This window comes from Aulonocara stuartgranti (genome assembly GCF_965226115.1).
Source record: "Aulonocara stuartgranti genome assembly, chromosome: 7".
Lineage (NCBI taxonomy): Eukaryota > Metazoa > Chordata > Actinopteri > Cichliformes > Cichlidae > Aulonocara > Aulonocara stuartgranti.
In genome coordinates this window covers 68,779,066-68,801,527 of record NC_138945.1, presented here as the reverse complement: position 1 = coordinate 68,801,527, position 22,462 = coordinate 68,779,066, and the positions used below count along the sequence as shown (strand labels likewise).

Sequence of the window (22,462 nt, the reverse complement as noted above, 5' to 3'; positions counted from 1 at the left end):
GAGGCTCCAATTAACTTATAATAGTGTTTTATGTAGCACTAATTACAAGGCATGTGTCTGCATACTGGACCCATACAGTCTATGATTGCAGCTCGCTAACATTATGTGATAACTCAGCCGCTCTCATCCAAATATGGCCACCTCTGACCCGCCCCCAGCACCATGGCAACAGCAAACATGCCAAGCTTCACTTGAGGTAAGAATCTTTACACAGAGTCTGATTTTCATGTTGAAAAGACTCTACACACACACAGAATTACAAAAGAAAGTTGCAATACCCCAAACTGCCATTAGAGGTACTCAGAGAGCTTCATTACAGCACGACTGTGCTGCTGTTTATACACTTTACCGATGTTGATATTTTAGTTGAGGTAACTGGCAGACAGGCAGGCAGAGGCAGAGAGATAAACTGGCTGACGCAGACAAACACACTAACAAAGCAGATTATTGGGTCGAGAGACGAGGCCTTTAAAAATATGTGGGTTTAGTGTCCGCGTGTTTGTTGCGCCGTAGCATGGTCTCTTGGTGTAAAAACCAAAAAACCTGTGGTTGTAGGTTTACATTTAAGTGATAGCTGGGGGAGTTTAGCAGGGGTCAACTGAGAGCAAGAAGGGGGAGAGGTGAAGCAGAGAGCAGAGCAGACAGAAATGCAGACAGAGATAGTAAAGGGTTGCTTAGTTCAAGAGGAATGTAGTTTGTGTCATCTCAGTGACTCACGATAATAGCAGCATACACGCAGTCACACACACACACACACACACACACACACACACACACACACACACACACTATGTCATGCTACCATTTTAACTCCTCTTAGCCAGACTGACTCCAGGCCCTGTCAGTCTCCTCTGGAAAGCTTTCTGTTGTTCTATCAACGCTGCAACCATCAAATATTAATGCGTGGCTCATTTAGACTGACTTGCATCAAAGCTGAGTTAATTGATCACACAGCACCATCTGTGCCATGTGCGTATGTACTCCCCAGAAAATGTCATATTGGATTATTCTGTCGCTTTTTTCAGAGCCAATCGGAGAAACCCAAAGAAAACTGGGATACTGAGGCAAAAGGTTTGGGTTGAACTCGATAGCTATTACAGATAAACCATCGTGACTATGACAGTCTCGTGTTTTAGATGCAAGATGATGTAAAACATTAAGAATAATAAGCACCTTTAACAACGGAGCACATAATGTAAGTATTTGTGTTTTGCGTTTACTTGGCCAGCTGTTTACTTACAGAGTTGTGATGCAACTTGCTTCCAGTACCTGCTTGTTGGTAGTTAAAAACCAGTTACAATCATAGTTACTGCTATGAAGCAAAGGTCATTTTCAGAAATGCTCTCACTGAATCTGCTCTGAGAAGAGCACCGGGTACGACGTGATGCTTGTTTACGTGTGTGTGTGTGTGATAAGGAAGAAGACTGCTAATTGTACTTTTGAAATATGTTGTTTTGGTGCTCACATTATTTGGCTGAGGACATGTTGCTGCTCTGTGTTCTCAGTGGTCAAATTGAAAAATGAAAAACAAACAAACTGTTCCCTCTAACATTAACAGCACGTAGCAGTTAATTATGTGACTAAACACACCTTCGTTTATCCAAAATCTCAGGAAACAAGCAAGATTTTAATCAGACAGCGAGAGCTTGAGCGAGTGTTTGTCTCTGCAGAAGGGAGTGGTCCTCAGTAATCATAAGGCCAGAAGAGCTCTCTGTATTGATCCACGTAAAGATGCGAGCCTTCTGTACCACTATAGGCTGCTTAACCACAACTCAATAGTGTGTCAAGTGTGCACACGTGCGTGTTTGTGTGTGTGTGTCTTGATAAACTTGGAGCAAATGTGCTGTATCTGCGAGTTTGTGCACGTGTGCCTGTACAGTATTTGTGTGTGTGTGTAAGTCAAAGCAGGGGGTCTGATGGCAATCAATACTAATGATATATTAATGCTTTTAGTGGCAGCTCATCATTCACCACCAAATCTCTCTGCTCTTGGAGTGCACGTGTGACTGTGTGTGAATGCACTTGTCTAGCTATCCTAGTGGGGACCCGATTGAGTTTTAAACCGCTGACGTGAGGACATCGTAGCGAAGGGGACCCTCGGCCAGTCGTCACATTTTCACACGTCGGGTGTAGGTTTGCCTTAAAGTGAGAATAGAGGTTAGGCTTTCACTGAGGCCGGTGCAACAGATGTGCTCATGAGCAAATCGCATGTTTAGGTTTTGCTATCACTCACCCGGTACGTAAGGCTAAACAGGCCGACTGCATAAAGAGGCTTTTGGTTGGCTCGATTCACTCTGCTTTTGAAACTAAATTCTACTTGTTTGAACTGATCTGAAACAACAGCAGAATAACTGTCCCTCTTATCAGTAAACACAATCACAAACACACAACCACCTGGACTGACAGCATCAGCTAAGCGTGGGGTTTTTGGCAGCGTGTTTATATTTTGGAAAATCACATTTGTGCACGGAAGAAAACCGGATGTTTGTCAGTTCTGTGGCGCTCCTGCTCTTGTCCCATTAGTCTGCTGTACATTAGCTCATTTTATCACATAATGTAACCGGACTGGGAGATGGATCAGCGTGCGTCAGGATTTCACAGGATCCCGATTCCCACTGTTCAATTAGAGTGTCCAGTACATCCAAAGTGTCAGAGCTCCGATCGATTCACTCAAACAGAAGTCAGCACTGAGTGTTTGGACGGCGCATGTGTAAAATAATATTATTTGTGCAGGAGCAGCAAAGGGCGAGCACTCACAGGGATAGCTAAACACACCACGTGTGTGTATGCATGCAGTATTAAAAATGCATCTATTGCTTATACATCCATCATTGTGACAGGCACCCTTTGACCTTGAGTAACTGGAATATCGCTGCGTTTGGATGAAAAATGTTGTGTCTGCCAAAATGACTGGTCTTTTATATTCAATCAGCATTCACAGGAGAAAAAAGACGTCAACGTTTTGCTGCTGATCTATTTGAAAACTTCTCAACCCAAAGTTGGAGCAACATAATTTTCTTAACCTACTAATCGGCCTAATCTTCTTATCGTCATGTGTGTTTTCCAGTACAGGTGAAACAATCAAATTTCCCTCCCCTTTCTATTTTGAAAAAGAGGAAAGAAACGAGAATTTTGCCTCAGCTCATTTTTTTCTTTCTCTTCTGTTGGAGAGAAGAAGAAATTAACTTTGCCTTTGAAGCTCAGACAGGACACAGAGATAACTCGATCACCAGCTAGCGAGACACAGAGAGTTACAGAGAAAGAGAGACAGATGGAGAGGTGGAGTTCAGACCACAGAAATGCAGAGGCTGAATCTGTGCAGCTATTCAGCAACACTCGTCAGGCACACCCAGAGAAAACAACAAAAAGCTCATAGCGCGATCCGCTGTGGCTGCTGTTTCTAGCAACTCTACAAACTCTGATTCTTTTGGTATGAAACAAGAATTGAAATGTAAAATCATCTGTGGGGCCGTTGCTTTTAGACAGCCATGAGTCTTCCTCAGGGTCAGTGCACATTTTTTCTTTGATATAAAATCACGTGAGCTATTATCATTTTATTATTGATTTATATTATTTTGATCTCCATATGTATGAAGCTAAGCTTTATACGTTATGATTCATATATACTGATAAGGATAGCAACAATGTGCTCATGTGCTCCATCTCAAACATGCGTTTTAGTAACACGACCTTCACGTGCGGTTACTTTACTGCACAGTGGAACAGTTTCCATCCTCTGATTGCCGATGTGTCCAAAATCATTTTAAATATGGAAACAACACGTTTATACATTGTGTTAAAGAAGCTAGTGATGGTGCTTCTACTGATTTAGTGAGAGACACAAGGTTTCCTTTTTCTGCCGCAGCCTCGGGGAAGCCACATGAGCTCAGTCACATAAAAGGCAACCTGGATCAAATCTTTCTTTCTGTTTCACACGATGACATTCAGCCTCTCTTTTCTTTCATTTCTGCAGGACCATGTGCCACAAAGCTGTGCCTGAGTCGGCTGTGTGTCTCCTTTTGCAAACTAGCTATGAAACATCACATTGTGCTCACCGAGTCTCTCACACCATTCAAGCATTAAACAAACACAGTAAAATTATAGGAATAAAATTCATTGCAGAGCATGCACAGTCATGAACACACGCACACACACACACACACACACACACACACACACACACACACGGTGTGGAAATAAAAACATAGAAAATGCTGCAGGTGCTGAGAGACACACACAGACATTAATGGACAAAAACAAGAATGCAGATACACAAATGAAACTGTGGACACACACACACACGCACACATGCACACACACACACGAGGTGGTTTAGTGCATGACAGTGTGATAGATGGTGAGAAATGAAGGACACAGACCCTGTTCTTTTCTGCTGGCTGTCTGTGTGTCATCAGTCCCAGATTTTAGAAACCACAGGGTCCTAAAAAATAAACAATTTGGGGTTCATTCGGAGGGCGTCAGCTTAGGAAGGATGCCACTGATCTCCCCAAAGCCTTGCTGGGAAAGTGAGTTTGTCTCAAGCAATGAAATGCATTTGGGACACTTTCAAATTTCAAACCTACAGAATCTCAGTTTAGAAATCAGTTTATAGCATCTACGTGCAGTTCAAAGGTCACATTTGAACTACTAAAATGAACACATCACCTTGTTTTGCCAAGTTTGCATCAATTAAACTTCTCAAAGGAATGCACAGAATGAGCAAACTACTTTCCCTTCTGAGGCTTTTGGGAAACCTGACAAAACTGTAGTCATTCAATAGTTCATGAATATCAAGTCAGATCAATTATCAGATTAGAATTACCGCCAAACTGATCATGCACTAAACCTACGGTTCAAACTACAGAAATAATCTTTAAAGAAAAAGAATAATAATTAAAAACAAACTACAGAACACAAGCACACATCACACAACCCCAAGCACTAAGCAAGGAAAGCGATACTACAAATTTGATGCTGCAGATATATATTACACTCTTGATACATTTCTACTTTTAATTCACTTTGATACTTTTCTACTTTCAGCGTCTGAAAGCATCTGTGAGAAAATTCAGCAGAGGATCAAAATCATTTTCAGTGAGCCAATTTATTTTCAGAGTTGCAAACAAGAAACTGCACTACAAGCAAGCTGTGTTGGTGATGCTGTTTGCTCTGTCCAGTCCTGCAAAGCCAGTCTGTGACATAAATATGTTAGAGGGCAAAAAGAGCAGGAGCCGTTTTGCCATTTAATTCTCTTTTTCACACTAAAATGCACCGTAAAAAATAATTACACGTCAAGCTTTGTTGCGACCTCCAGAGCTGCAGTTTGTGTTCACTGTACTGCTTTACAGCTACTATAGCCATCACTGAGAGGCCCAGCATGAAACACTACTGCACGAGTCACGTTTCCAACCTTTACATATATGAGAGGTTTTTTTGTTTTGTTCACCACAACAGAATCATTTGGGACCGGCTTTGCAAGACTGAGAAAGATTTCAAGATAAAGTAGAAATTTGAGATAAATAGTCAACATAAATAGTCGGCGATCCCTCGTCTCTCACCTCTAGATCCTCTCTGTGCGATCGCTCTCTGTCCTCAAAGTCTCTCGTCCTGCGTCGAGCCTCTTCGAACGCGGCCTGAGCCAGAGCGTCCTCGTGCTGCGAGCACAAACGACAACAAAGAAAGATCGTAGTTGGTTTCCTGACGAGGAAAAGACATTTGAGTAAAAAGCAGAACTGGTGATACCTGTGCCCTTTCATCATCGTATTCCAGATATCCCATCCCATCCAGCCTTTGTAGGTCGATCCAGCCTTTCCAGATCACACACACACCGTTCAAGATCATAGGGGCCTTTAAATAGACCTGCAAGGACAGCGCGAGAACCACATTAATGTCCACATTTGCCATTTTAAATAGCAACCAATATGTGTTGTGACATTGGTTAAGTATTTGCGGCGCTTATGGTGTTGTTCAAACTCCTCTCATGTAATCACAGTTACATCTAAGCTGTTAAGGCAGATGGCAGTCAGTCATATTAAAAGTACATCAGTTCTTTCTGTAAGAATCACACAAAGATGTGTTATCTGCTCCTCACGACAGAAACACTGGGCGTGCACGGATTGTGCTTTGGCCCTGGGGTGGAGCAGCAGCTTCATGTGAACACGAGTTCATTCGAAATGACGGCTTTAAATCAGAATCTATCGGCTGTTAAAGCTCCGAGTTTGGGACGTGGACGCCTTCCTGCCACTGACCCCTCCTGCTCCATCGTCTGTGAAACAGAAAAACCACAAAGTACGTCAAGGCCTCTCCAGAGACTCTGAGTGTCGGACTATTAAATGACACACACACGCACACACTTGCAATTACAGATGTGTGCACGTGCGACTGGTCGAGGTCGTTGAATGTACACGAATGTTTGTGTGAGTGATGCTTTCACTCCTTTGATACAGTGTAGCTAAAATGATCAAACGTGAGTGTCGCATATCAAAAACATCTTCTTTGTGTTCGTTTTTAGAGGCATTTGAATTTCAAAGCCTCTGGAAAAGGTCTGCGGCTTCTTTAATGGTCTCATTCAGACATTAGACTGCACAGCTTTCATCCCTTTCATTATTCATTGAAAATAAATGTAATCTTGCCTCAAATGTCACGTGTTTTCAGTTAAGTCAGAAAGAGAAACGGAACAACATTAGCCGATCGATAGTAGACTGTCCACGTCACTCTTCTTTGACCTTGTTTTGTCTCTGTTTTGTCTTTCCGTCAGTGAGAGAGGTGAAATAGCTGTGATAATAAAGGGACTAGAAGCGCTCACTTATATTTCATGAGCCCTCGTCTCTCCCTTGTTTGCTGAGCAGCACAGTGCGTTGGGAGAGGATCAGGCTGTGGTCAGGGTGCGTATGCCACAGTCTGCATGTATGCACGAACTGAGTTTAGACCACGTTCGCATCTGTAGGATCACAAAACTATTTCTCTGTTTGGATTTGCTGTTCAAGTAGCTGCAAACTGAACTACTTCTCAGTATTTGGCAATACATAAAAAAATAATTAGAGTTTTTTGGGTTCCATCAAAATACTTGAGGAATAGAAAACACACGACACCAATAGCTCAAACGCTACACTTTATTTCCTGTCTAGTCTAACTTTGTTTGACTTGCTGGGCAGGCAGCATATTCAGGGTGTAGCTGCCTGCTGTGGCCAAAGATACCTCTGCCTCAATATGCCTTAAAAACGCTTATATTTGATCACATTTCTCCCTTCCTCAAAAACATACTGGGCTCATTCTACCAGTCTTTGTGCTCCTGAGAAAGGCCCTCAGAGATCAATAAAAACCCATATCTAATAAATCAGTATCAGCTTGTTTGCAGCGCCCTGAACTGAGGCAAAACCCCGAAGAAGCAGCCACAAACAGTCAGTTAGTTAAAACACAGTCAGACTAAACAATGAATTTCACAAGATTTAAGAAATTATTTCAGCCAAAAGAGTTCATAATGTACGATGCAGGACACTCAGCCTTTGTCCTTTTCTTTACTCTGATGTCTGTAACCCAATGAAGCAGCACCTCTGACAGATGCAGAGAGTGTATTTGTCAGGGTGGGAAGCTGTGAGGGGCTATTTTTATCAACATCAATAAGTATTTTGGTATGAATGAACAAAACTTAAACACATCCACAGACACACAGATGACTGGATTTCTCTGAGTGACACTGGGTGAGCTTTATGGTCCTGCATTTTTACTCAGGCTATTTTTGGACGCTCTCTCACAGGACCTCTTTTACGACAGCTACCCACACTGCACCGGGGTTGCAGGGGAGACCGCACCCCAAGAGACTGTGGGTTTTTGTGTTTATTCGAGTGAATGTTTTTCTGTGTGTGTGTGTGTGTGTGTGTGTGTGTGTGTGTGTGTGTGTGTGTGTGTGTGTGTGAAAGCAAGAGAGAGCAAGAGGAATGGCTTCCACATCTGTGGGGCTGCATATTGCTTTTAAAAGAAAGCTTCATTTAGCTTGACAGGGAAAACGCACGTGTGTGTGTGTGTGTGTGTGTGTGTGTGTGTGTGTGTGTGTGTGTGTCTGTGTGTGTGTGTGTGTGTGTGTGTGTGTGTGTGTGTGTGTCTGTGTGTGAGGGGAAAATATGTAGAAACGGCCCGACCACAGACTTCCTTTTGAGAGAGAACCATGTCAACCCCCACATCCATTTACTGAGACACACACGTGAAGACAGGAGAACTCACACACTGCAGTGAATATGAAAAACAAGCAGAGTGAAATCCAGTGGAAATGCGAACCACTCAGTGAAGCGTTGCCTTATTCTTGGTCTCAGAGACTATGTATGTACTGATTTAACTGGTAAGAGTTACACATACTTTATAAAGTGCGACCATCCACTGTGAGTCTTCCTCACAACAACATTTGAAGCAAACTTCACGTTTTCACTTGTAAGAACAAACAGACTCTAAAACCACATGTGCCTATGTGCTTCGTCATCACACGTGAAGTTTACTGAGGTTAAATATATTTCACATGGTTTCCCATAACCGTGCATTTACCAGGGCGCCGCTGCTGTTTCTGTGTTAAAGGGCTGAGCGTGCATACAGACTTCTATTAAGTGATGTTAAGCATGAAAAACAGTTTCCTTGGCTCGATTTTGTTCTTTTACTTGGAGTTTGGGCATTTTGTGAGAGAAATCATTCACTATTTTGAGTCCATGGCCTTTCAAATCGTACTATCTCTTTGATAGGATCATCTCTGTGAGCTGTAATGCAAAGGCAAATCTGTGCTGTGATGCCTGTAAAAGCTGTAGTTGTAAAATGATTCATCATTTTCATTATTCGAATGTTAGATTTTATACCAGCGAGTCTCCAGTGGAGCCTGTGACAATCTGAGATGTGTTGGATTTATTTCCATTGAGGTCAAAATGCTTCTTTTGTCTTTTTCTCCGATCAGATCGATTTCTCTTTGGACTCTAACATTAAATCCTCAACACAGGAATCTCGCAGCATTGCACTGAATATATATATATTTATTTCTTAAGTGAATATTTTGTCTTCTTTCCGTTTTTGTAAATTGCTTTTAACGTTTGGTTGAATAGGTGCAGTGTCGTGTGGTTCTTGCTAAGTAATTACGACTTATTTTAAACCAGTGCACGTGTGTGCGTTGGTCTTTGGTGGGGTTCTCCTGATGATATTATAGAGTCACAATCAGCATCTTTTTTGTACTGCTTCTTATCCATCCATAGAAATGCAGACGTATGAGTGAGGCTAACATTGTCACACTCATACGTTGACATCATGCTCGCTCTCGTCTGTCTCTTGGTACTTCACACAGCTTAGATTGATGATGGACACGAAGAGGTCACTTAGGCTGCGTTCACTCTGCAGGTCTTAATGCTCAATTCCGATTTTTTGATCAAATCCGATTTTTTTGTGTGCTTGTTCACACTACAACTAAAATGCGACAGCAAACGCGCTCTGTTTAGACCCAGAGCAAACAGCATTGCTTGACTGATGGCCCTTTAATATAAAGACTTCGGACTTTACGTTTCCCAATTTTTTGCTTTAAATTATTTTGTTATTTACATAATAATGTAAATGACAGTTTACATAATAATTTACATAATAATATTTACATAATAATGTAATTAACCTAATAATGATCCTTATTGCTGTTTAAGAGAGGAGCGCTGCTTCTAGCTGCAGATTTCTGTCAGACTCTGCAGATTATACACAACAAATAAAATGTTCACGTTGTCTTCCCAACAGTTTCACTGACATCTACACCGGATGGTCAGGAAGCGTTCGCGATGTCTTCTCCGGCGCTGATAATTGGCGTCTGTCTTGTGTCGGTGACGTAAAAGACGGATTTAATGCGACGTGACCATCAAACAGCAGTCGCTTTCTGAAACATCAGATATGTATCGGATTCAGCACCACATACCAAAGTGACCCAGGTCGGCTTTGAAAATATCGGATTTGTGCCGTTCACACTGTCACACCATGATCGGACAGATGGTCGCAGAGGGTCAGAAAAGTCGGATTTGATGCGCTTTCGCCTGCAGTGTGAACGTAGCCTCAGTGATTGGATGGCTGGTGAAATATCCTGACTGACCTGTTGTGACCTTCACAGGTGTGTTTGTGGATCATCTCTGCTCACTGTGACATGTTACTCTGACTGGTTTTAAATTCTCCTCATGTGTTATTGACCGCTGATGAGGATTGTACGTGACAGGAACAACCAGTTCGTTTGTGAATGAGTGTGAATTATATTTCTTCTGTGAATATTTGCATTTGTGTAAAGAATAGAAATCTAATTATCGTATTTTCTTCCACTTTGTCAGAAAAAACTGAGCCAAGCAAAGACGTATCACATGCTAACACATCCACCGAGCCGCCGGTTATTGTAAGTGCTTTTGAGATTGTGTGTGTGTGTGTGTGTGTAACAAAGAGAAAGGCAGAGTATATGTTGGCAGACATTGCGTGACGCAGATGGAGGGAGATGTGTTGGCATACTGCCCTTCATTCAGCCTGATGCCAACCATCTAGTCAGCACAACAACCCACTACAGCGCGCACACACACACAGACCAGTGCCCACAAAGTGTGTGTGATCACAATGGGTATCTGTGTTTCAGCCCTTTGAGTTGTGGCAGTGCGTCTCTCCTACACATGTCAATGCACACGCAAACACATTCGAGTAACACAAAAACGTGCCTTCTTTAATTCCTCCGCCACAATTCAGCACATAACTTTTTTGCTTTCAGGCGTGTGTGTGTGTGTGTGTGTGTGTGTGTGTGTGTGTGTGTGTGTGTGTGTGTGTGTGTGTGTCTACTGTCTAAGCTGGAGGCACCGACTCATTTAGTGCAGTAATTATGTTATTATCCAGAAGAATGTAACATCAGTGTCTGGGGGGTTGAATGTGTCGATTACAAAGAGTCACTCAAACACCAGCGTGTGTGTGTGTGTGTGTGTGTGTGTGTGTGTGTGTGTGTGTGTGTGTGTGATTTAGATTAAAGACAATCTGTAGTGACTATGTGGAAATCTGTGTGTGTGTTATTCACACAATAAACACGTGCCCTTGTGTGCGTCTGAGTCAGCAGCCAGATGCTTTCTTTTCTGCCTGCTTTCCCCGTTCGCTCCTTTTATCTCATCACCCATGTGATCGCCTCGTATGATACAGGACCACGGACTGCTCTGAAGAATGGAGGGATTTTGTAAAACAGTCTCAGGACAGCTGCGAGGATAATAAAGTGCACATCACATGAATCATTCCTGATTCATCCACAGCACACACGACGGCCTTTTCACAGCCAGCAGACCTCGTTTTCTCATCTCTGGAAGTTAAAGCAGAGAAGCTGAGGGAGACGTTTGGAAAGAGTTTAGGATAGAATAGAATAGAATAGAATTCAACTTTATTGTCATTGCACATGCACAGGTACAGGGCAACGAAATGCAGTTTGCATCCATCCAGAAGTGCTTAGTGATATAGATATAGATTTAGGATTTTAGTCTAAAGATCGATGGATCGAAGCTCAATAGTTATCAACAGTGTTGGTCAAGTTACTTGAAAAAAGTAATCAGTAACTAATTACTGATTACCTCCCCCAAAAAGTAATCCAGTTACTTTACTGATTACTTATTTTCAAAAGTAATTAGTTACTTAGTTACTTAGTTACTTTTTATAAACATGATTTACAACCTGAATAGGTGATAAAGTGATAGATCTTTCAGCCCAATTCTACTTCCTGCATAATCCATCATACAAAATGTAATCAGATGGAAAAGTCTCTTTTTAAAACTTGTTTTATTAGTTTTAATCTTTTAACTTTATGCATCAAGCAAAAATTTAATTATCTGCAACATTCTCTGACTGGAAGAAATTAGTTTAACATTTAAACCTATTTTCTGCACATTCCAGCTCATAAAATAAAATATTTTTTGTGTTTACACTCAGTCTTTCAAATAGATGCAAGTAAAACACAGCAGAAAATAAATAAAGTCAAAGACTCAGCGGTCCTGTTGCTCTATTTTCACCTGTAAAGCAGGAGTGGGGCAGGCGGAGGGTTACCCTGGTGCAGGTGTGCCGCGGTCAGTGGAAGAATCCGCGAGTTTCTCTGTGAGTTTCCCATTACGTCGTAGCTACTCGGTGCTTGTTTGGAAGTTTAGGGGTTTTTTGCTGTAAAAAGAAGTTTTCTTCCCACGCACAGCGGACACTAATGTTTTTGTCACTTTTTATGGAATCAAACTCAAAGTAAGGTCAGTACTTCCACGCTTTAAACGCTGCACGCTCATACTCTCTCTGCACTCCATATATGATCCATTGTTGATCTGCACACAGCTGTTGCCAGAACGTCACACTCGCTTACGTCACTGTCATGAGACATTCTCGCAAAAAATCACGGTTTAGTAACGCAGTAACGCAGCGTTCCTACGGGAAAGTAACGGTAATCTAATTACCGTTTTTGCAATAGTAATCCCTTACTTTACTCGTTACTTGAAAAAAGTAATGGGATTACAGTAACGCTACTGCCCATCTCTGGTTATCAACATGAACACGCTGTGATATCGCTGATGTAGGTCGTTTTGAAACCATAGTGATCAGTCAATGAAACCAGACAGAAATGGTTAATCCACTGAAATATACTCAGAATCATTATGCTAATAATGATGCAAAGGAAAATACCATAAAGCGCTAAAACAGCTGTGCTCACCTTCATGGTTACAGTCACACAGACTGATCCTGCAGCCATGTTATGCATGCAATAACATTAAAATCGATTCTAACTACAAAACGATTTAAAACCAATTTCCCGTCTCCAGAGGTGTAAAACTACACCATTTTACACAGACGTGCCAAAAACTGCAGGTCCTTGGATTCATGCTTGAGTCAGTCCCTAAAGACCTCCAACTTTAACAAAGAAATCGACAAACTTACAGCCTGGTACAAAAAGCCAGCTTGCAGCTCCATGACAACTCTGTGGGGTTTACTTTAAAGCAGGGGTGGGGAACTCCAGGCCTCGTCCTGCAGGTTTCAGATCGCACCCTGGGTCAACACACCTGAATCACATGATTAGTTCATTACCAGGCCTCTGGAGAACTTCAGGACATGTTGAGGAGGTCATTTACCCATTTTATCAGGACACATCTAAAACCTGCAGGACACCAGCCGTCGAGGCCTGGAGTTCCCCACCCCTGCTTTAAAGGCTTCGAAGGCTTAAAAGTATGTGTGATTAAGAGCTTGACCACTTCGAATGAGGCTGGTGCTTACGCAGTTGGCTGTGACCTCTAGCTGTGTTCTTGATTTCAGCTAAGCGTCTTGTGTTTTTTAAGACCTCTTTTAATGTAATAATATAACACATAATACAGCTGCTGTGTGGTTAACTGTTAACAACCTGTGTAAAAACTGAGTGCTGCAGTTTTTCTCTGCGAATGAACCTTTAATAGCAATAACTGGAAACTGTGTGATGTGCTCACATGTACTTTCTGAGCTAGCTAGAGCTAGCTTAGCACAGTCCACCCTCATGTCCAAATATGGTCACTTTTGGCTCAAACATGGAGGAAAATGTAAAGCAAATGAATGACTAACTCAGTGCTTATGAAAAGGCTCAAACTCAGAGCTGACAGTAATGATGTTACATATAAAGTACAGGTTGACTGTCATGCCTTTAACTGTTAAACTGCGATAAGTATTTTCACCTCAAAGATTAAAGTCATAGACCTGTGTGTGTGTGTGTGTGTGTGTGTGTGTGTGTGTGTGTGTGTGTGCCAGGTGTGACAGCAGCAGGTGTAGATAAAGCACGTTACTGGCCTTCTGTTTCTAATCCCCTGCTGAATACAGCCTGCTCTGTCTGTCCTACACACACACACACACACACACACACACACACACACACACACACACACACACACACACACTCACACACACACCTGCTAAAGCAACAGAAGTATAATAGCAGGGTACTCTTCTACTGTATGACCACTCTCTCTTCTTCTGCCTTTCCACCCTGTAATTATAAAGACTGCAAAACAACACGCGACACACTCACACACACACACACACACACACACACACACACACACACACACACACACACACACACACACTCACACACACACACACTCACACACACACACTCACACACACTCACACTCACTCACTCACACACACACACACACACTCACACACACACTCACACACACTCACACGCGCGCCACATGACAAACAGTAACTGCCAGGTCATCTTGGATGATGTCAAATAGGACTTTGAGCTTCCATCTAAATGATCTGAGACAGATGTGAGAGGAAGGTGAAGACAAACAAACACGAACCCACGAAGAAGAAACTTTTCTCTATGTGCAAACTGATTCACAGGCCTCACTTTTCAGTTTTCACAGAGCGAAAATGTTGAAACTTTTTTCAGGTCATATCTTTGTATTGCAAAACAATTGTTCCTGGCAGTTGGTGCCTCTATTGTGAGTGACTTGGCCCTGCCCCAGTCTGAATCTCTAACTGCCCGGAGACACATAATGTGCATCATTGCTATGCAAAGTCCTTTCTGTGTGCACCAGAGGGCCAGAAACTGTGGCATGTTCCTATGGCTTTCATGGAAATATCATGCAAATCCTTCCACATGCTGGAGATGCACTTACAAACAAGAGAGAGCACGAGCTCGTACTAAATATTTTTCCAAAGACTCACACGTGCTGACACGCACCAGCACATTTTGCATTGCCAAATATTCTGCAGACACAGGTTACCTGATATGATTGCAGATTTCCAAAGCATTGTGTTTGTGTTTTTTTTTTTCAGTCCAGCAACTGAAGAGAAGCTGCAGGACATCAGAGGAGGTCCAAAGCCAGAAACCCTGGAGATGAAGGTTACGTCCCGTGTCATGTGACCTGGAGAAAGTCTGCTTTACTCAGCTACTGGAGCAGGAATCAAATCATTTGTGTTTTTTGTATCTCGCTATTCTCATTACATTATTATTTTCATCATGCTTGATTTTGTCAACACGGTTGACAGCCGTGTGGAGGATGGGGAGGTGGGGGCGGAGCTTAATGTCCAAACAAGAAAATGATTTATATCTGATCAGGCAAAGAAAAAAACTTCGCAGCAAAGCAGCAACATTTTCCAAATAGCAACAGGTTGCCATGTTTACTGTGATGCAGGAAAACAGATGCATCTTGTAGGTTTGAAATAATGATGTTGCAGACATCGCTTTGTGTTTGGCACGTCGTTCTCTTGTGGAGAAACGCGCTGTTGCCGCTACACCGATCCACAAACTGCAGCTGATCCTGTTCATTGGGTTTGAAGCAGCTCAGCCAACATCAGCGTGTTTCAAAGCTCAGCTTCCAATCTGTGCTCATCCAGCATCTTCTCAGTATTTAGCAGTTTCCCTTTTCCCATGTAGACTTACATGCAAACCAAAGGTGATGGAGACCAAAGTGTAGTAAGTTAATGGGGAAACAGTGTAGTTCACATCACAACGTGCTGTGAGTTTTCTACACATATCCCTTTAAACCATTTTAAAGGTTTTCTGTGAGCTTGGGTGTGAAGCTAAAGCAAACACACGAAAAGCCTTTAGTTAGTTAATGCGTCTTTTACGAGGATGGTGGTTCAACACTGCTCACTAAATTTCTGTGCTGGCTCACACTTTAACTGTTGTTGATGCTGAGATTTCTGAAAAACCAGCTGTATTTGTCAATGTTAGGAAGGCTTAGGGCGCTGCGATGACGGCAACAAAAGAGCACATTCACCTTTGTCCTCGTTCTGAACGTGAATTATGAATGAATGAAATGAGCAGAAGTGAATTCTTTCCTTGATGTGCTTTCAGGGCACGTGAAATGCTGCCAGTGCACCCGCTGACCACATTTTGAGAACCCTAAGCTTAAAAAAAGAAGAATAACTCAGAGGTACAAAGTACACATAAAACTGCATAACGTATAAAACATTTCCACTCAGAACACTGGCTGTCCTTCTTTAGAGGCAGGAAAACAATAAAAACAGCAACGGGAAAGAGAAAAGTGTGCGATCGCGTCAGGACATCTGAGGCTCACAGGGACAGAAACACACAGGTGAACTGTTGCACATACTTTGTTCCAGCTCAGCACACGTTTACTGGAAGAGAAGGACTAAGAGCAGAGGAATGGGACTGACACACTCGTGCTGGATTCCTCACCAGAGTGAGCTCGCGCTCTGTTCAAGCCCGAGTCCAGAAAGAGAGCTCCATTCAAACACAAAGACACGATGTGAACATGCAGCACGGGGACGCGCACAAAGAGCATGCAAACAGAGGACACTAGACAGAACAGTGCATTGTGGGAGTGGGTGTGGTCATTGATCTGAGCCCTTGAGCAGGAAACATGATACTCTGTGGGAGGAGAAGCACATGGATGTGTGTGTGTGGATGTGTGTGTGGATGTGTGTGGATGTGTGTGTGGATGTGTGGATGTGTGTGTGGATGTGTGTCTCTGTGGGGCTCAGATCAAAGTTTACTTTAACTTATTTCAATCAAACAACCTTCATTAAAATGAACGGAAAAGCCACTCGGGCTGTCTGAGAAGTAACACACACACACACACACACACACACACACACACACACACACAGGCTTGGATGAAGAGAAGCAGTAGCAGAGGGAACCAATTAGTGGTCTGGCTTTGATGATGTCACTGACAAGTCACGCACCGATGGCACAGCTTCCGTTCAGAGGGAAACATAACACCGCACACCGCGCACGCACACATGCACGCACACTTGATGCTGCTGTGACAGAGTCCTGGAGGCTTAAAGCCGATGAATAAATTAGAGGGCAGCAGAGGCGTCAGATAAGAAATGATTTGCGAGGGCTTGTGTGTGTCAGAGAGATCGCTGCCATCTGGAAGAACTTTTTCACCATCTTTGAAAACAACTCTGAGGTTGGAGCACAAAGCAGACAAACACACTGAAATGCACATTTAGGTTCACAGCTGGCGTCTTCTCACATTGATCAAAGAAGCCAAAGCACTTTGCATCCATCACAGTGTACAGTGTAATTCTGACATTGACTTCATTTGAAATGTCCACTTTCTGCAGCAGCTGATTTGCACCACTGTTGTGTATCTAACCTAAAAAGAGCGACATTTTCAGAGTGACTATGATTGCGAACATTCTTCTTCTGAAAGCTGTCGATGACTCAAAAGTTGTCCGTTTACTCTTGGCGTGGAGCTGCGACGGTGCAATAACATACATCAACAGCTGTGTCCATATTTGCCATATTTTCTATTCACTCCTATCGATCTGGAACAACTTTTATCTGCAGGCACAATAATAGTATCTAATCATTTGGCACGGAGAGGCACCAACAAAGAGAAAGTAAGGCCCACTGGGTGTGCGACATATTTGTGGTGTGAATTAATATAAAAAGTGGAGTTAATTGCCATCAGTTGTGCTGTCATGACAAACGGTAAGTTATCACCTGACGATCCTTTAAAGTTTTTTGGGTTGCAAGCTCGACGACTTTGCAGATCTGATTACTTCTCACAGCAGAAGAAAAAGTGTCAGTGCAGGCTCGTCGTACCGGATCAAAGTCAGAACACTTAACAGAGACGGAGCCTCAGCGCTGAAAACCATCACACAGCATTCACACAACTAGACCTTTACAGTTCATACACGTATGACTGAAAATGGCCTGGTTCATGAACAGGTTTTCAGTTAGTTTTTCTGCGTCTTCACACGCAAAAAATTCACTCTATTAGGCACACCCGTTCAACTTCTGCTTAATGCTAATATTTAATCAGCCGCTCACATAGCAGCAGATCAATGCATTTAGGCGCGTAGACATGCTCAGGACATCCTGCAAAAGAGCATCCGAATGTATCACAATAAAAAGTAAAGAAAGGAGAAAGTATTCAGTGAGCAGCAGCTTTGGCAAAAGTACCTTACTGATGCTGAGGTCAGGAGGAGAAGGCAACTGCAACTAGAAAAATTTGCATTTCCTGCGAAAATGCTGTGTGGATGCCTTAATGCTGAAGTTGCCTGCTGAAAAAGCTGAAAAAGTTGAAAACTTGCAAAAAGTTGTATGGCGGTGAAGAAGCAGAAAATTGTTGCTGAAAAAAAAAAAATGTTGCCATGAGCAGGATTCGAACCTGGCCCTCCTGGTCTCAAGGCAGCTACTCATCTCACTGAGCCAAGCTTATTCTCACAAAGAAGAGATGGAGAGACTGACAATTCTGCTGAAATGAGCAGAAGCGGCTGAGAATTGTGCTGATAAGAGGTGAAAAGGCTGAAAACTTTGCAGAAAAGAGGTGAATCAGCAGAATTTCTGCTCAAAAGAGTTTTTTTCTGAAAACAGCTGAAAATAAATTGGTGAAAAAGCTGAAATTTGTGTTGAAAAGAGTTAAAAAAGTTAAACTGTTAACTGAAAGAAATATTGCCATAAGCGGGATTTGAACCCGGGCCTCCCAGTCTGAGAACAGCTGCTCATCTCAATGAGCTAAAACACCAGTCAACCCAGTGAGGAAAATCAGTGACCCCACTTATAATGCGGAAGAAATGGACAAAAAATATTGCAAAAAAAAAAATTCAATATCTCAAAAAGTATAGAAGTTATGAGCACCAAAAGTCATTGTACCCATTAGCAGAAACAGCAGAATTTTTAAAAGTTTGAACGGTGAAAATTGGCTGAAAACTGAGGGAGTAGTTAAGTGCCAAAAAACATACGGAAGCAACTAGATTATAGTGGAATAAAGAATAAAGAGAAACAGGAACTCAATAGTGTGGATGCCTTTGAGGGCATCCACACTATTAAACCTCTTGTAACAACCAAGAAGAGCATCTCTGAATAACAATACACCAAACCCTCACACAGATGTACTACAGCAGCAGAAAGCCACAACACTGGTGACACTGCTGACAACAAGTGGACTGCACAATCATCACATCTCAATCCAAAAGAGCACCTTTACTTTAGCACCTTGGGTCCGAACAAGTACAGCAACCCAACGGTGTTATGGCCTCTTCACCTCGATTCTTTTGGGTCAATGAAAAAGGCGGTGTCTCGAGCTGTCCTGTTAAAAGCTGCAGAGTAGAGGAGTAGAGGAGGAGGATGGGAATGTGGCGAGAAAGGCAGATATCCATTTTAGAAACGTGGTTACTCCCACGAAAGAATCAACGAAGGGGAAAAGCGATTTTTAAGGACTTTCATGAACAAAAAAATGACTTAACAAGCATCTAACAAATCACATATTTATGTGAATAACGATAAATGTAATGTGCTTAAACACGATGTACTACTCTGATTACAGAAGAAAGCACCACTCAGTATTTGAAACTTAAATAATAGTGTAGTTGTTTTGTCGTTAATCAGCCAACATTTATTTAGAAATGGGTTTAATTTTCAGGTCACACCTGCCTCTGAACAAGGCACGGCTGACCCAGATAGACCAATCCAACGCTGAGCGCGACGCAAAGTCAAACCGAAACATAGTGACCGGGGAAGTTTTGACATTTTAAATGCTCCAAAACTCTAAAATAAGAACCGTGCTGTAGTCTGTTTCAGACGAAGCTGCTGCCGGCGCTACAGTTCCTGTTCAGAGGCTTGCTAGCAACTTAGCAGCTAACACTAAAATTAACCTCCTCCACAGCTGGCTCCCATTAGCCTGCAGCAAAACAGAGAGCCTGTAACTTCTACACTCCCTGCCTCTCTCCCTCTTTCTTACACACACACACCATATGCTCAGTCGCCAAGTTTAACCTGGCTGTGCCACTCTTTTGGTTTGGCACCATCAGTGTTTGGAAACGAAGGCGGGAAAAGGGGAGAAATGGAGGGGTAGAGCAATGAAGTGAGGATGAGAGTGAGTAAAGGAGTGGGGGATGAAGCCCACAGCGTGGGAGTGAGGATATGTGCAAAACATACCGGGAGTGGACGGAGGGTTGGGTGGACCCATTTTCTTTACCATTTATCTAACTTAGGGACCCAAAGGATCTGGATCTAAGTCCAGCTGGCAGAGTGAAAAAAGGAGATGCAGTATGGATGTTGGCATAAAATCAAAAGAATAACGAACAGAGAAAGGATCAGGAGAACTACAAGAACGATAACCCCATTTATATCTAAAGTTACCCTGTGCTGTAATTTCATTTTGAAAAGTTTTCGCCTGCACCAATTGTTTTGCAAGCAGTTAAAACCCCCAACGATCCCCAAGCATCGGGTTTCTCTGTGTGGGTTAGCCGTGACAGTAATTAAGAGAAGAAGTTGCAACGTACACGAGATCTCTGGCCTGGCCTGACAGTCATCTTCTGCAGGAAGGTCCAGTGGGATAGCGAGGCAGGCTGTGAGTGTGTGTTTGTGTGTTTGTGTGCGTGAAACTAAAGACGGGATACTGGTGGAGTAACGCTGCAGAAACTGTACACCGAGTGCACGAACAAAGGTTCTGCACTGATACGGCAGAGTGGAATTGTTTGCGCTCGGGAAACCACGCCCTCCTGTATTTTTTAATGGAAATGAATCTTACATCAAAGAAAAGACCGAAATCGTTCTGTCTTTTGTTGGAGAAGCATGAAAGGAGCCGGACAGCGAGCAGAAGGACTCGTTTGTGTTTCAGTTTAAAACATGAATATGGAGTCAAACGCCACGCTGTCAGCACGAGCGTCAGCACGAGCGTCAGCGTTGTTCGTCTCACGAGGGAGACACAGAAAGCGAGGCCTCGACTTTGGTGCTACGAAACAACTGTTGAGCTGCTTTACATTGACAAGTGCTGGCCTCATTAAAACTTCATAGATCTGTGAGCACCATTAAGGTGACAGAGAAGAGGAGAGTCTTACACGCAAACTGTGCCTCGGCCGTATACGCATGCATCCTTTTGCCTGACACTAAACACAAAGTCTGCAAAATGCTAATCACCCATTAACACGAGTGCATGCACACACACACACACACGAGTTCCCAACGTCAGGGCACTTGAGCTAAATAATTAACAGTGTGAGATTAGCCCGTCAGCCTCAGGGCACGGAGGTCCATCGATTCCCCAGAATGCATTTTTAATGAGCCGCCAGCCGGCATTCATTTCAGCTGGCCAGTGTCCGTGGAGGGTCTTCTGACACACGCACACACACAACCATAGGAAGAGTCCAGGCTTGGCGCCAGGGGACACAATTAACATACACATAAACAGGGCAGCGCCGGTTTCCCGAGCAGTGGATATTACTTTGGAAACAGCAGCAAACTAACATCTTCTGAGCTCTCTAAGTTGTTTAACTTCTTTGAAGTTAGAAGAGGCTCAGGCCTCAAACAAGGTTTTCATCAATTTGCTGTCGTGAGAGACGAAGCTCGGCAGCGATTTCACCTCTGAGAACAAGATCCTGTTCACAGCGTCACAATCAGCCCACGCTGGTTTAAAAGCTTATCTTTGCAAAAAAGACAAAATGCGTCCACACGCTCATTGATCCTTCAAGTCCATCGTGGGCACCTGTACGACCCCTGACACCCAAATCAGTGTTTTTTCTGTCAGCTGTTATTGGCTAAAAGTTGAAGTCAAATGTGTCCTGATACACGTCTACTCAGAAATTCACATGAGGCTTTTTTTGGTCTTTGGTGTCATTTTCATTTCTTGAATAAAAGCGGAACAGAAAGCAAAGGGGCAGACGCCATTTCTCTATTTTTTTTGTTAAAAGTTTCACAATGTCAACGTCATATGAATCAAGCACACATGACTAAACATCTGTTTTCAAACCTGTGGAGGTTTTGCTGTTTGCGTGATTAAAGGTGCAAACAGTGTGTCTCGCTGCTTGACACTGACTGCTGCCCTTCACACTACAAAATGAAAGAAATGTGTTTGCTGGAGCTGGTGCATCTTTCACTCCTCCTACCCTTCCCGACTCTCTTTCGAAGTCGACGTATTCCCTCGTAGGAACCTGCCTCTGATCTCCGTGCAGGTTGGCTGGGAAGAACTGGAGAGAGAGGTTGGTACCTGTCGCTACGAAGGCCTGTGGAGAAATGGAAAATGCACAATTGAGTCGGTCAGAGGTGAAACGAGATCATTTGAAATGTGCATGAAGTTTTGAAAACAGATCTCAACACATAACTTTTTAGACAACTGGTGTTTTGACTTCAAAATGCTCATTTTCATTTAGCTTCTGAGAAAAATAACAATATATTTTATGCAGGACTTTGGTACCACAGGTCTTCACTATCCAGCGGGTGAAGTTATGGTGATGCTGTTACTGCTGTCACACATGAACACAGCTTTAGCATCAGTGTACATGCCAGTACAGCACAACTGTCAAAATTCTGTATTAGGAAGCCAGTGACGTCCAAGCAAAGAGAGGAGCTGAAGGCCCGTTTGGGACGGCTGCATTTACACTTCCACTTTTCCTTTTCTGTCACTTATTATTATATTATCTTGGTGAGTGTATGTGATGTGTTGGTTGTCTGTTTGTTTGTTTGTTTGTACGGACATACTGCAAATCAATTTCCCGTTAGGGACAATAAAGTTACCATTGACTG

General features: G+C 42.8%; 1 protein-coding gene and 1 long non-coding RNA gene across 5 annotated transcripts in view; one reads left to right on the top strand and one right to left on the bottom strand.

Annotated features, from left to right (window-relative positions):
- The window catches only part of cbfb (core-binding factor subunit beta), a 31,064-nt gene that overhangs the window by 4,027 nt on the left and 4,575 nt on the right, over positions 1-22,462 (bottom strand). For 2 of the 4 annotated variants that reach the window (XM_082539402.1, XM_082539401.1), the window contains exons 3-6: positions 21,826-21,942; positions 5,743-5,859; positions 5,559-5,654; positions 4,380-4,441 (exon numbers count right to left, since the gene is read on the bottom strand). In XM_082539402.1, the coding sequence (XP_082395528.1) occupies positions 4,412-4,441; positions 5,559-5,654; positions 5,743-5,859; positions 21,826-21,942 (360 nt within the window). In that variant the 3' untranslated portion in view covers positions 4,380-4,411. The remainder of the gene's footprint in view (positions 1-4,379; positions 4,442-5,558; positions 5,655-5,742; positions 5,860-21,825; positions 21,943-22,462) is intronic. The other 2 variants (XM_082539399.1, XM_082539400.1) reach the window with 1 other exon arrangement.
- The window catches only part of LOC309710150, a 394,879-nt gene continuing 375,470 nt past the window's right edge, over positions 3,054-22,462 (top strand). The window contains exon 1 of the long non-coding RNA XR_014277664.1: positions 3,054-3,066. This is a non-coding gene — a long non-coding RNA (uncharacterized lncRNA). The remainder of the gene's footprint in view (positions 3,067-22,462) is intronic.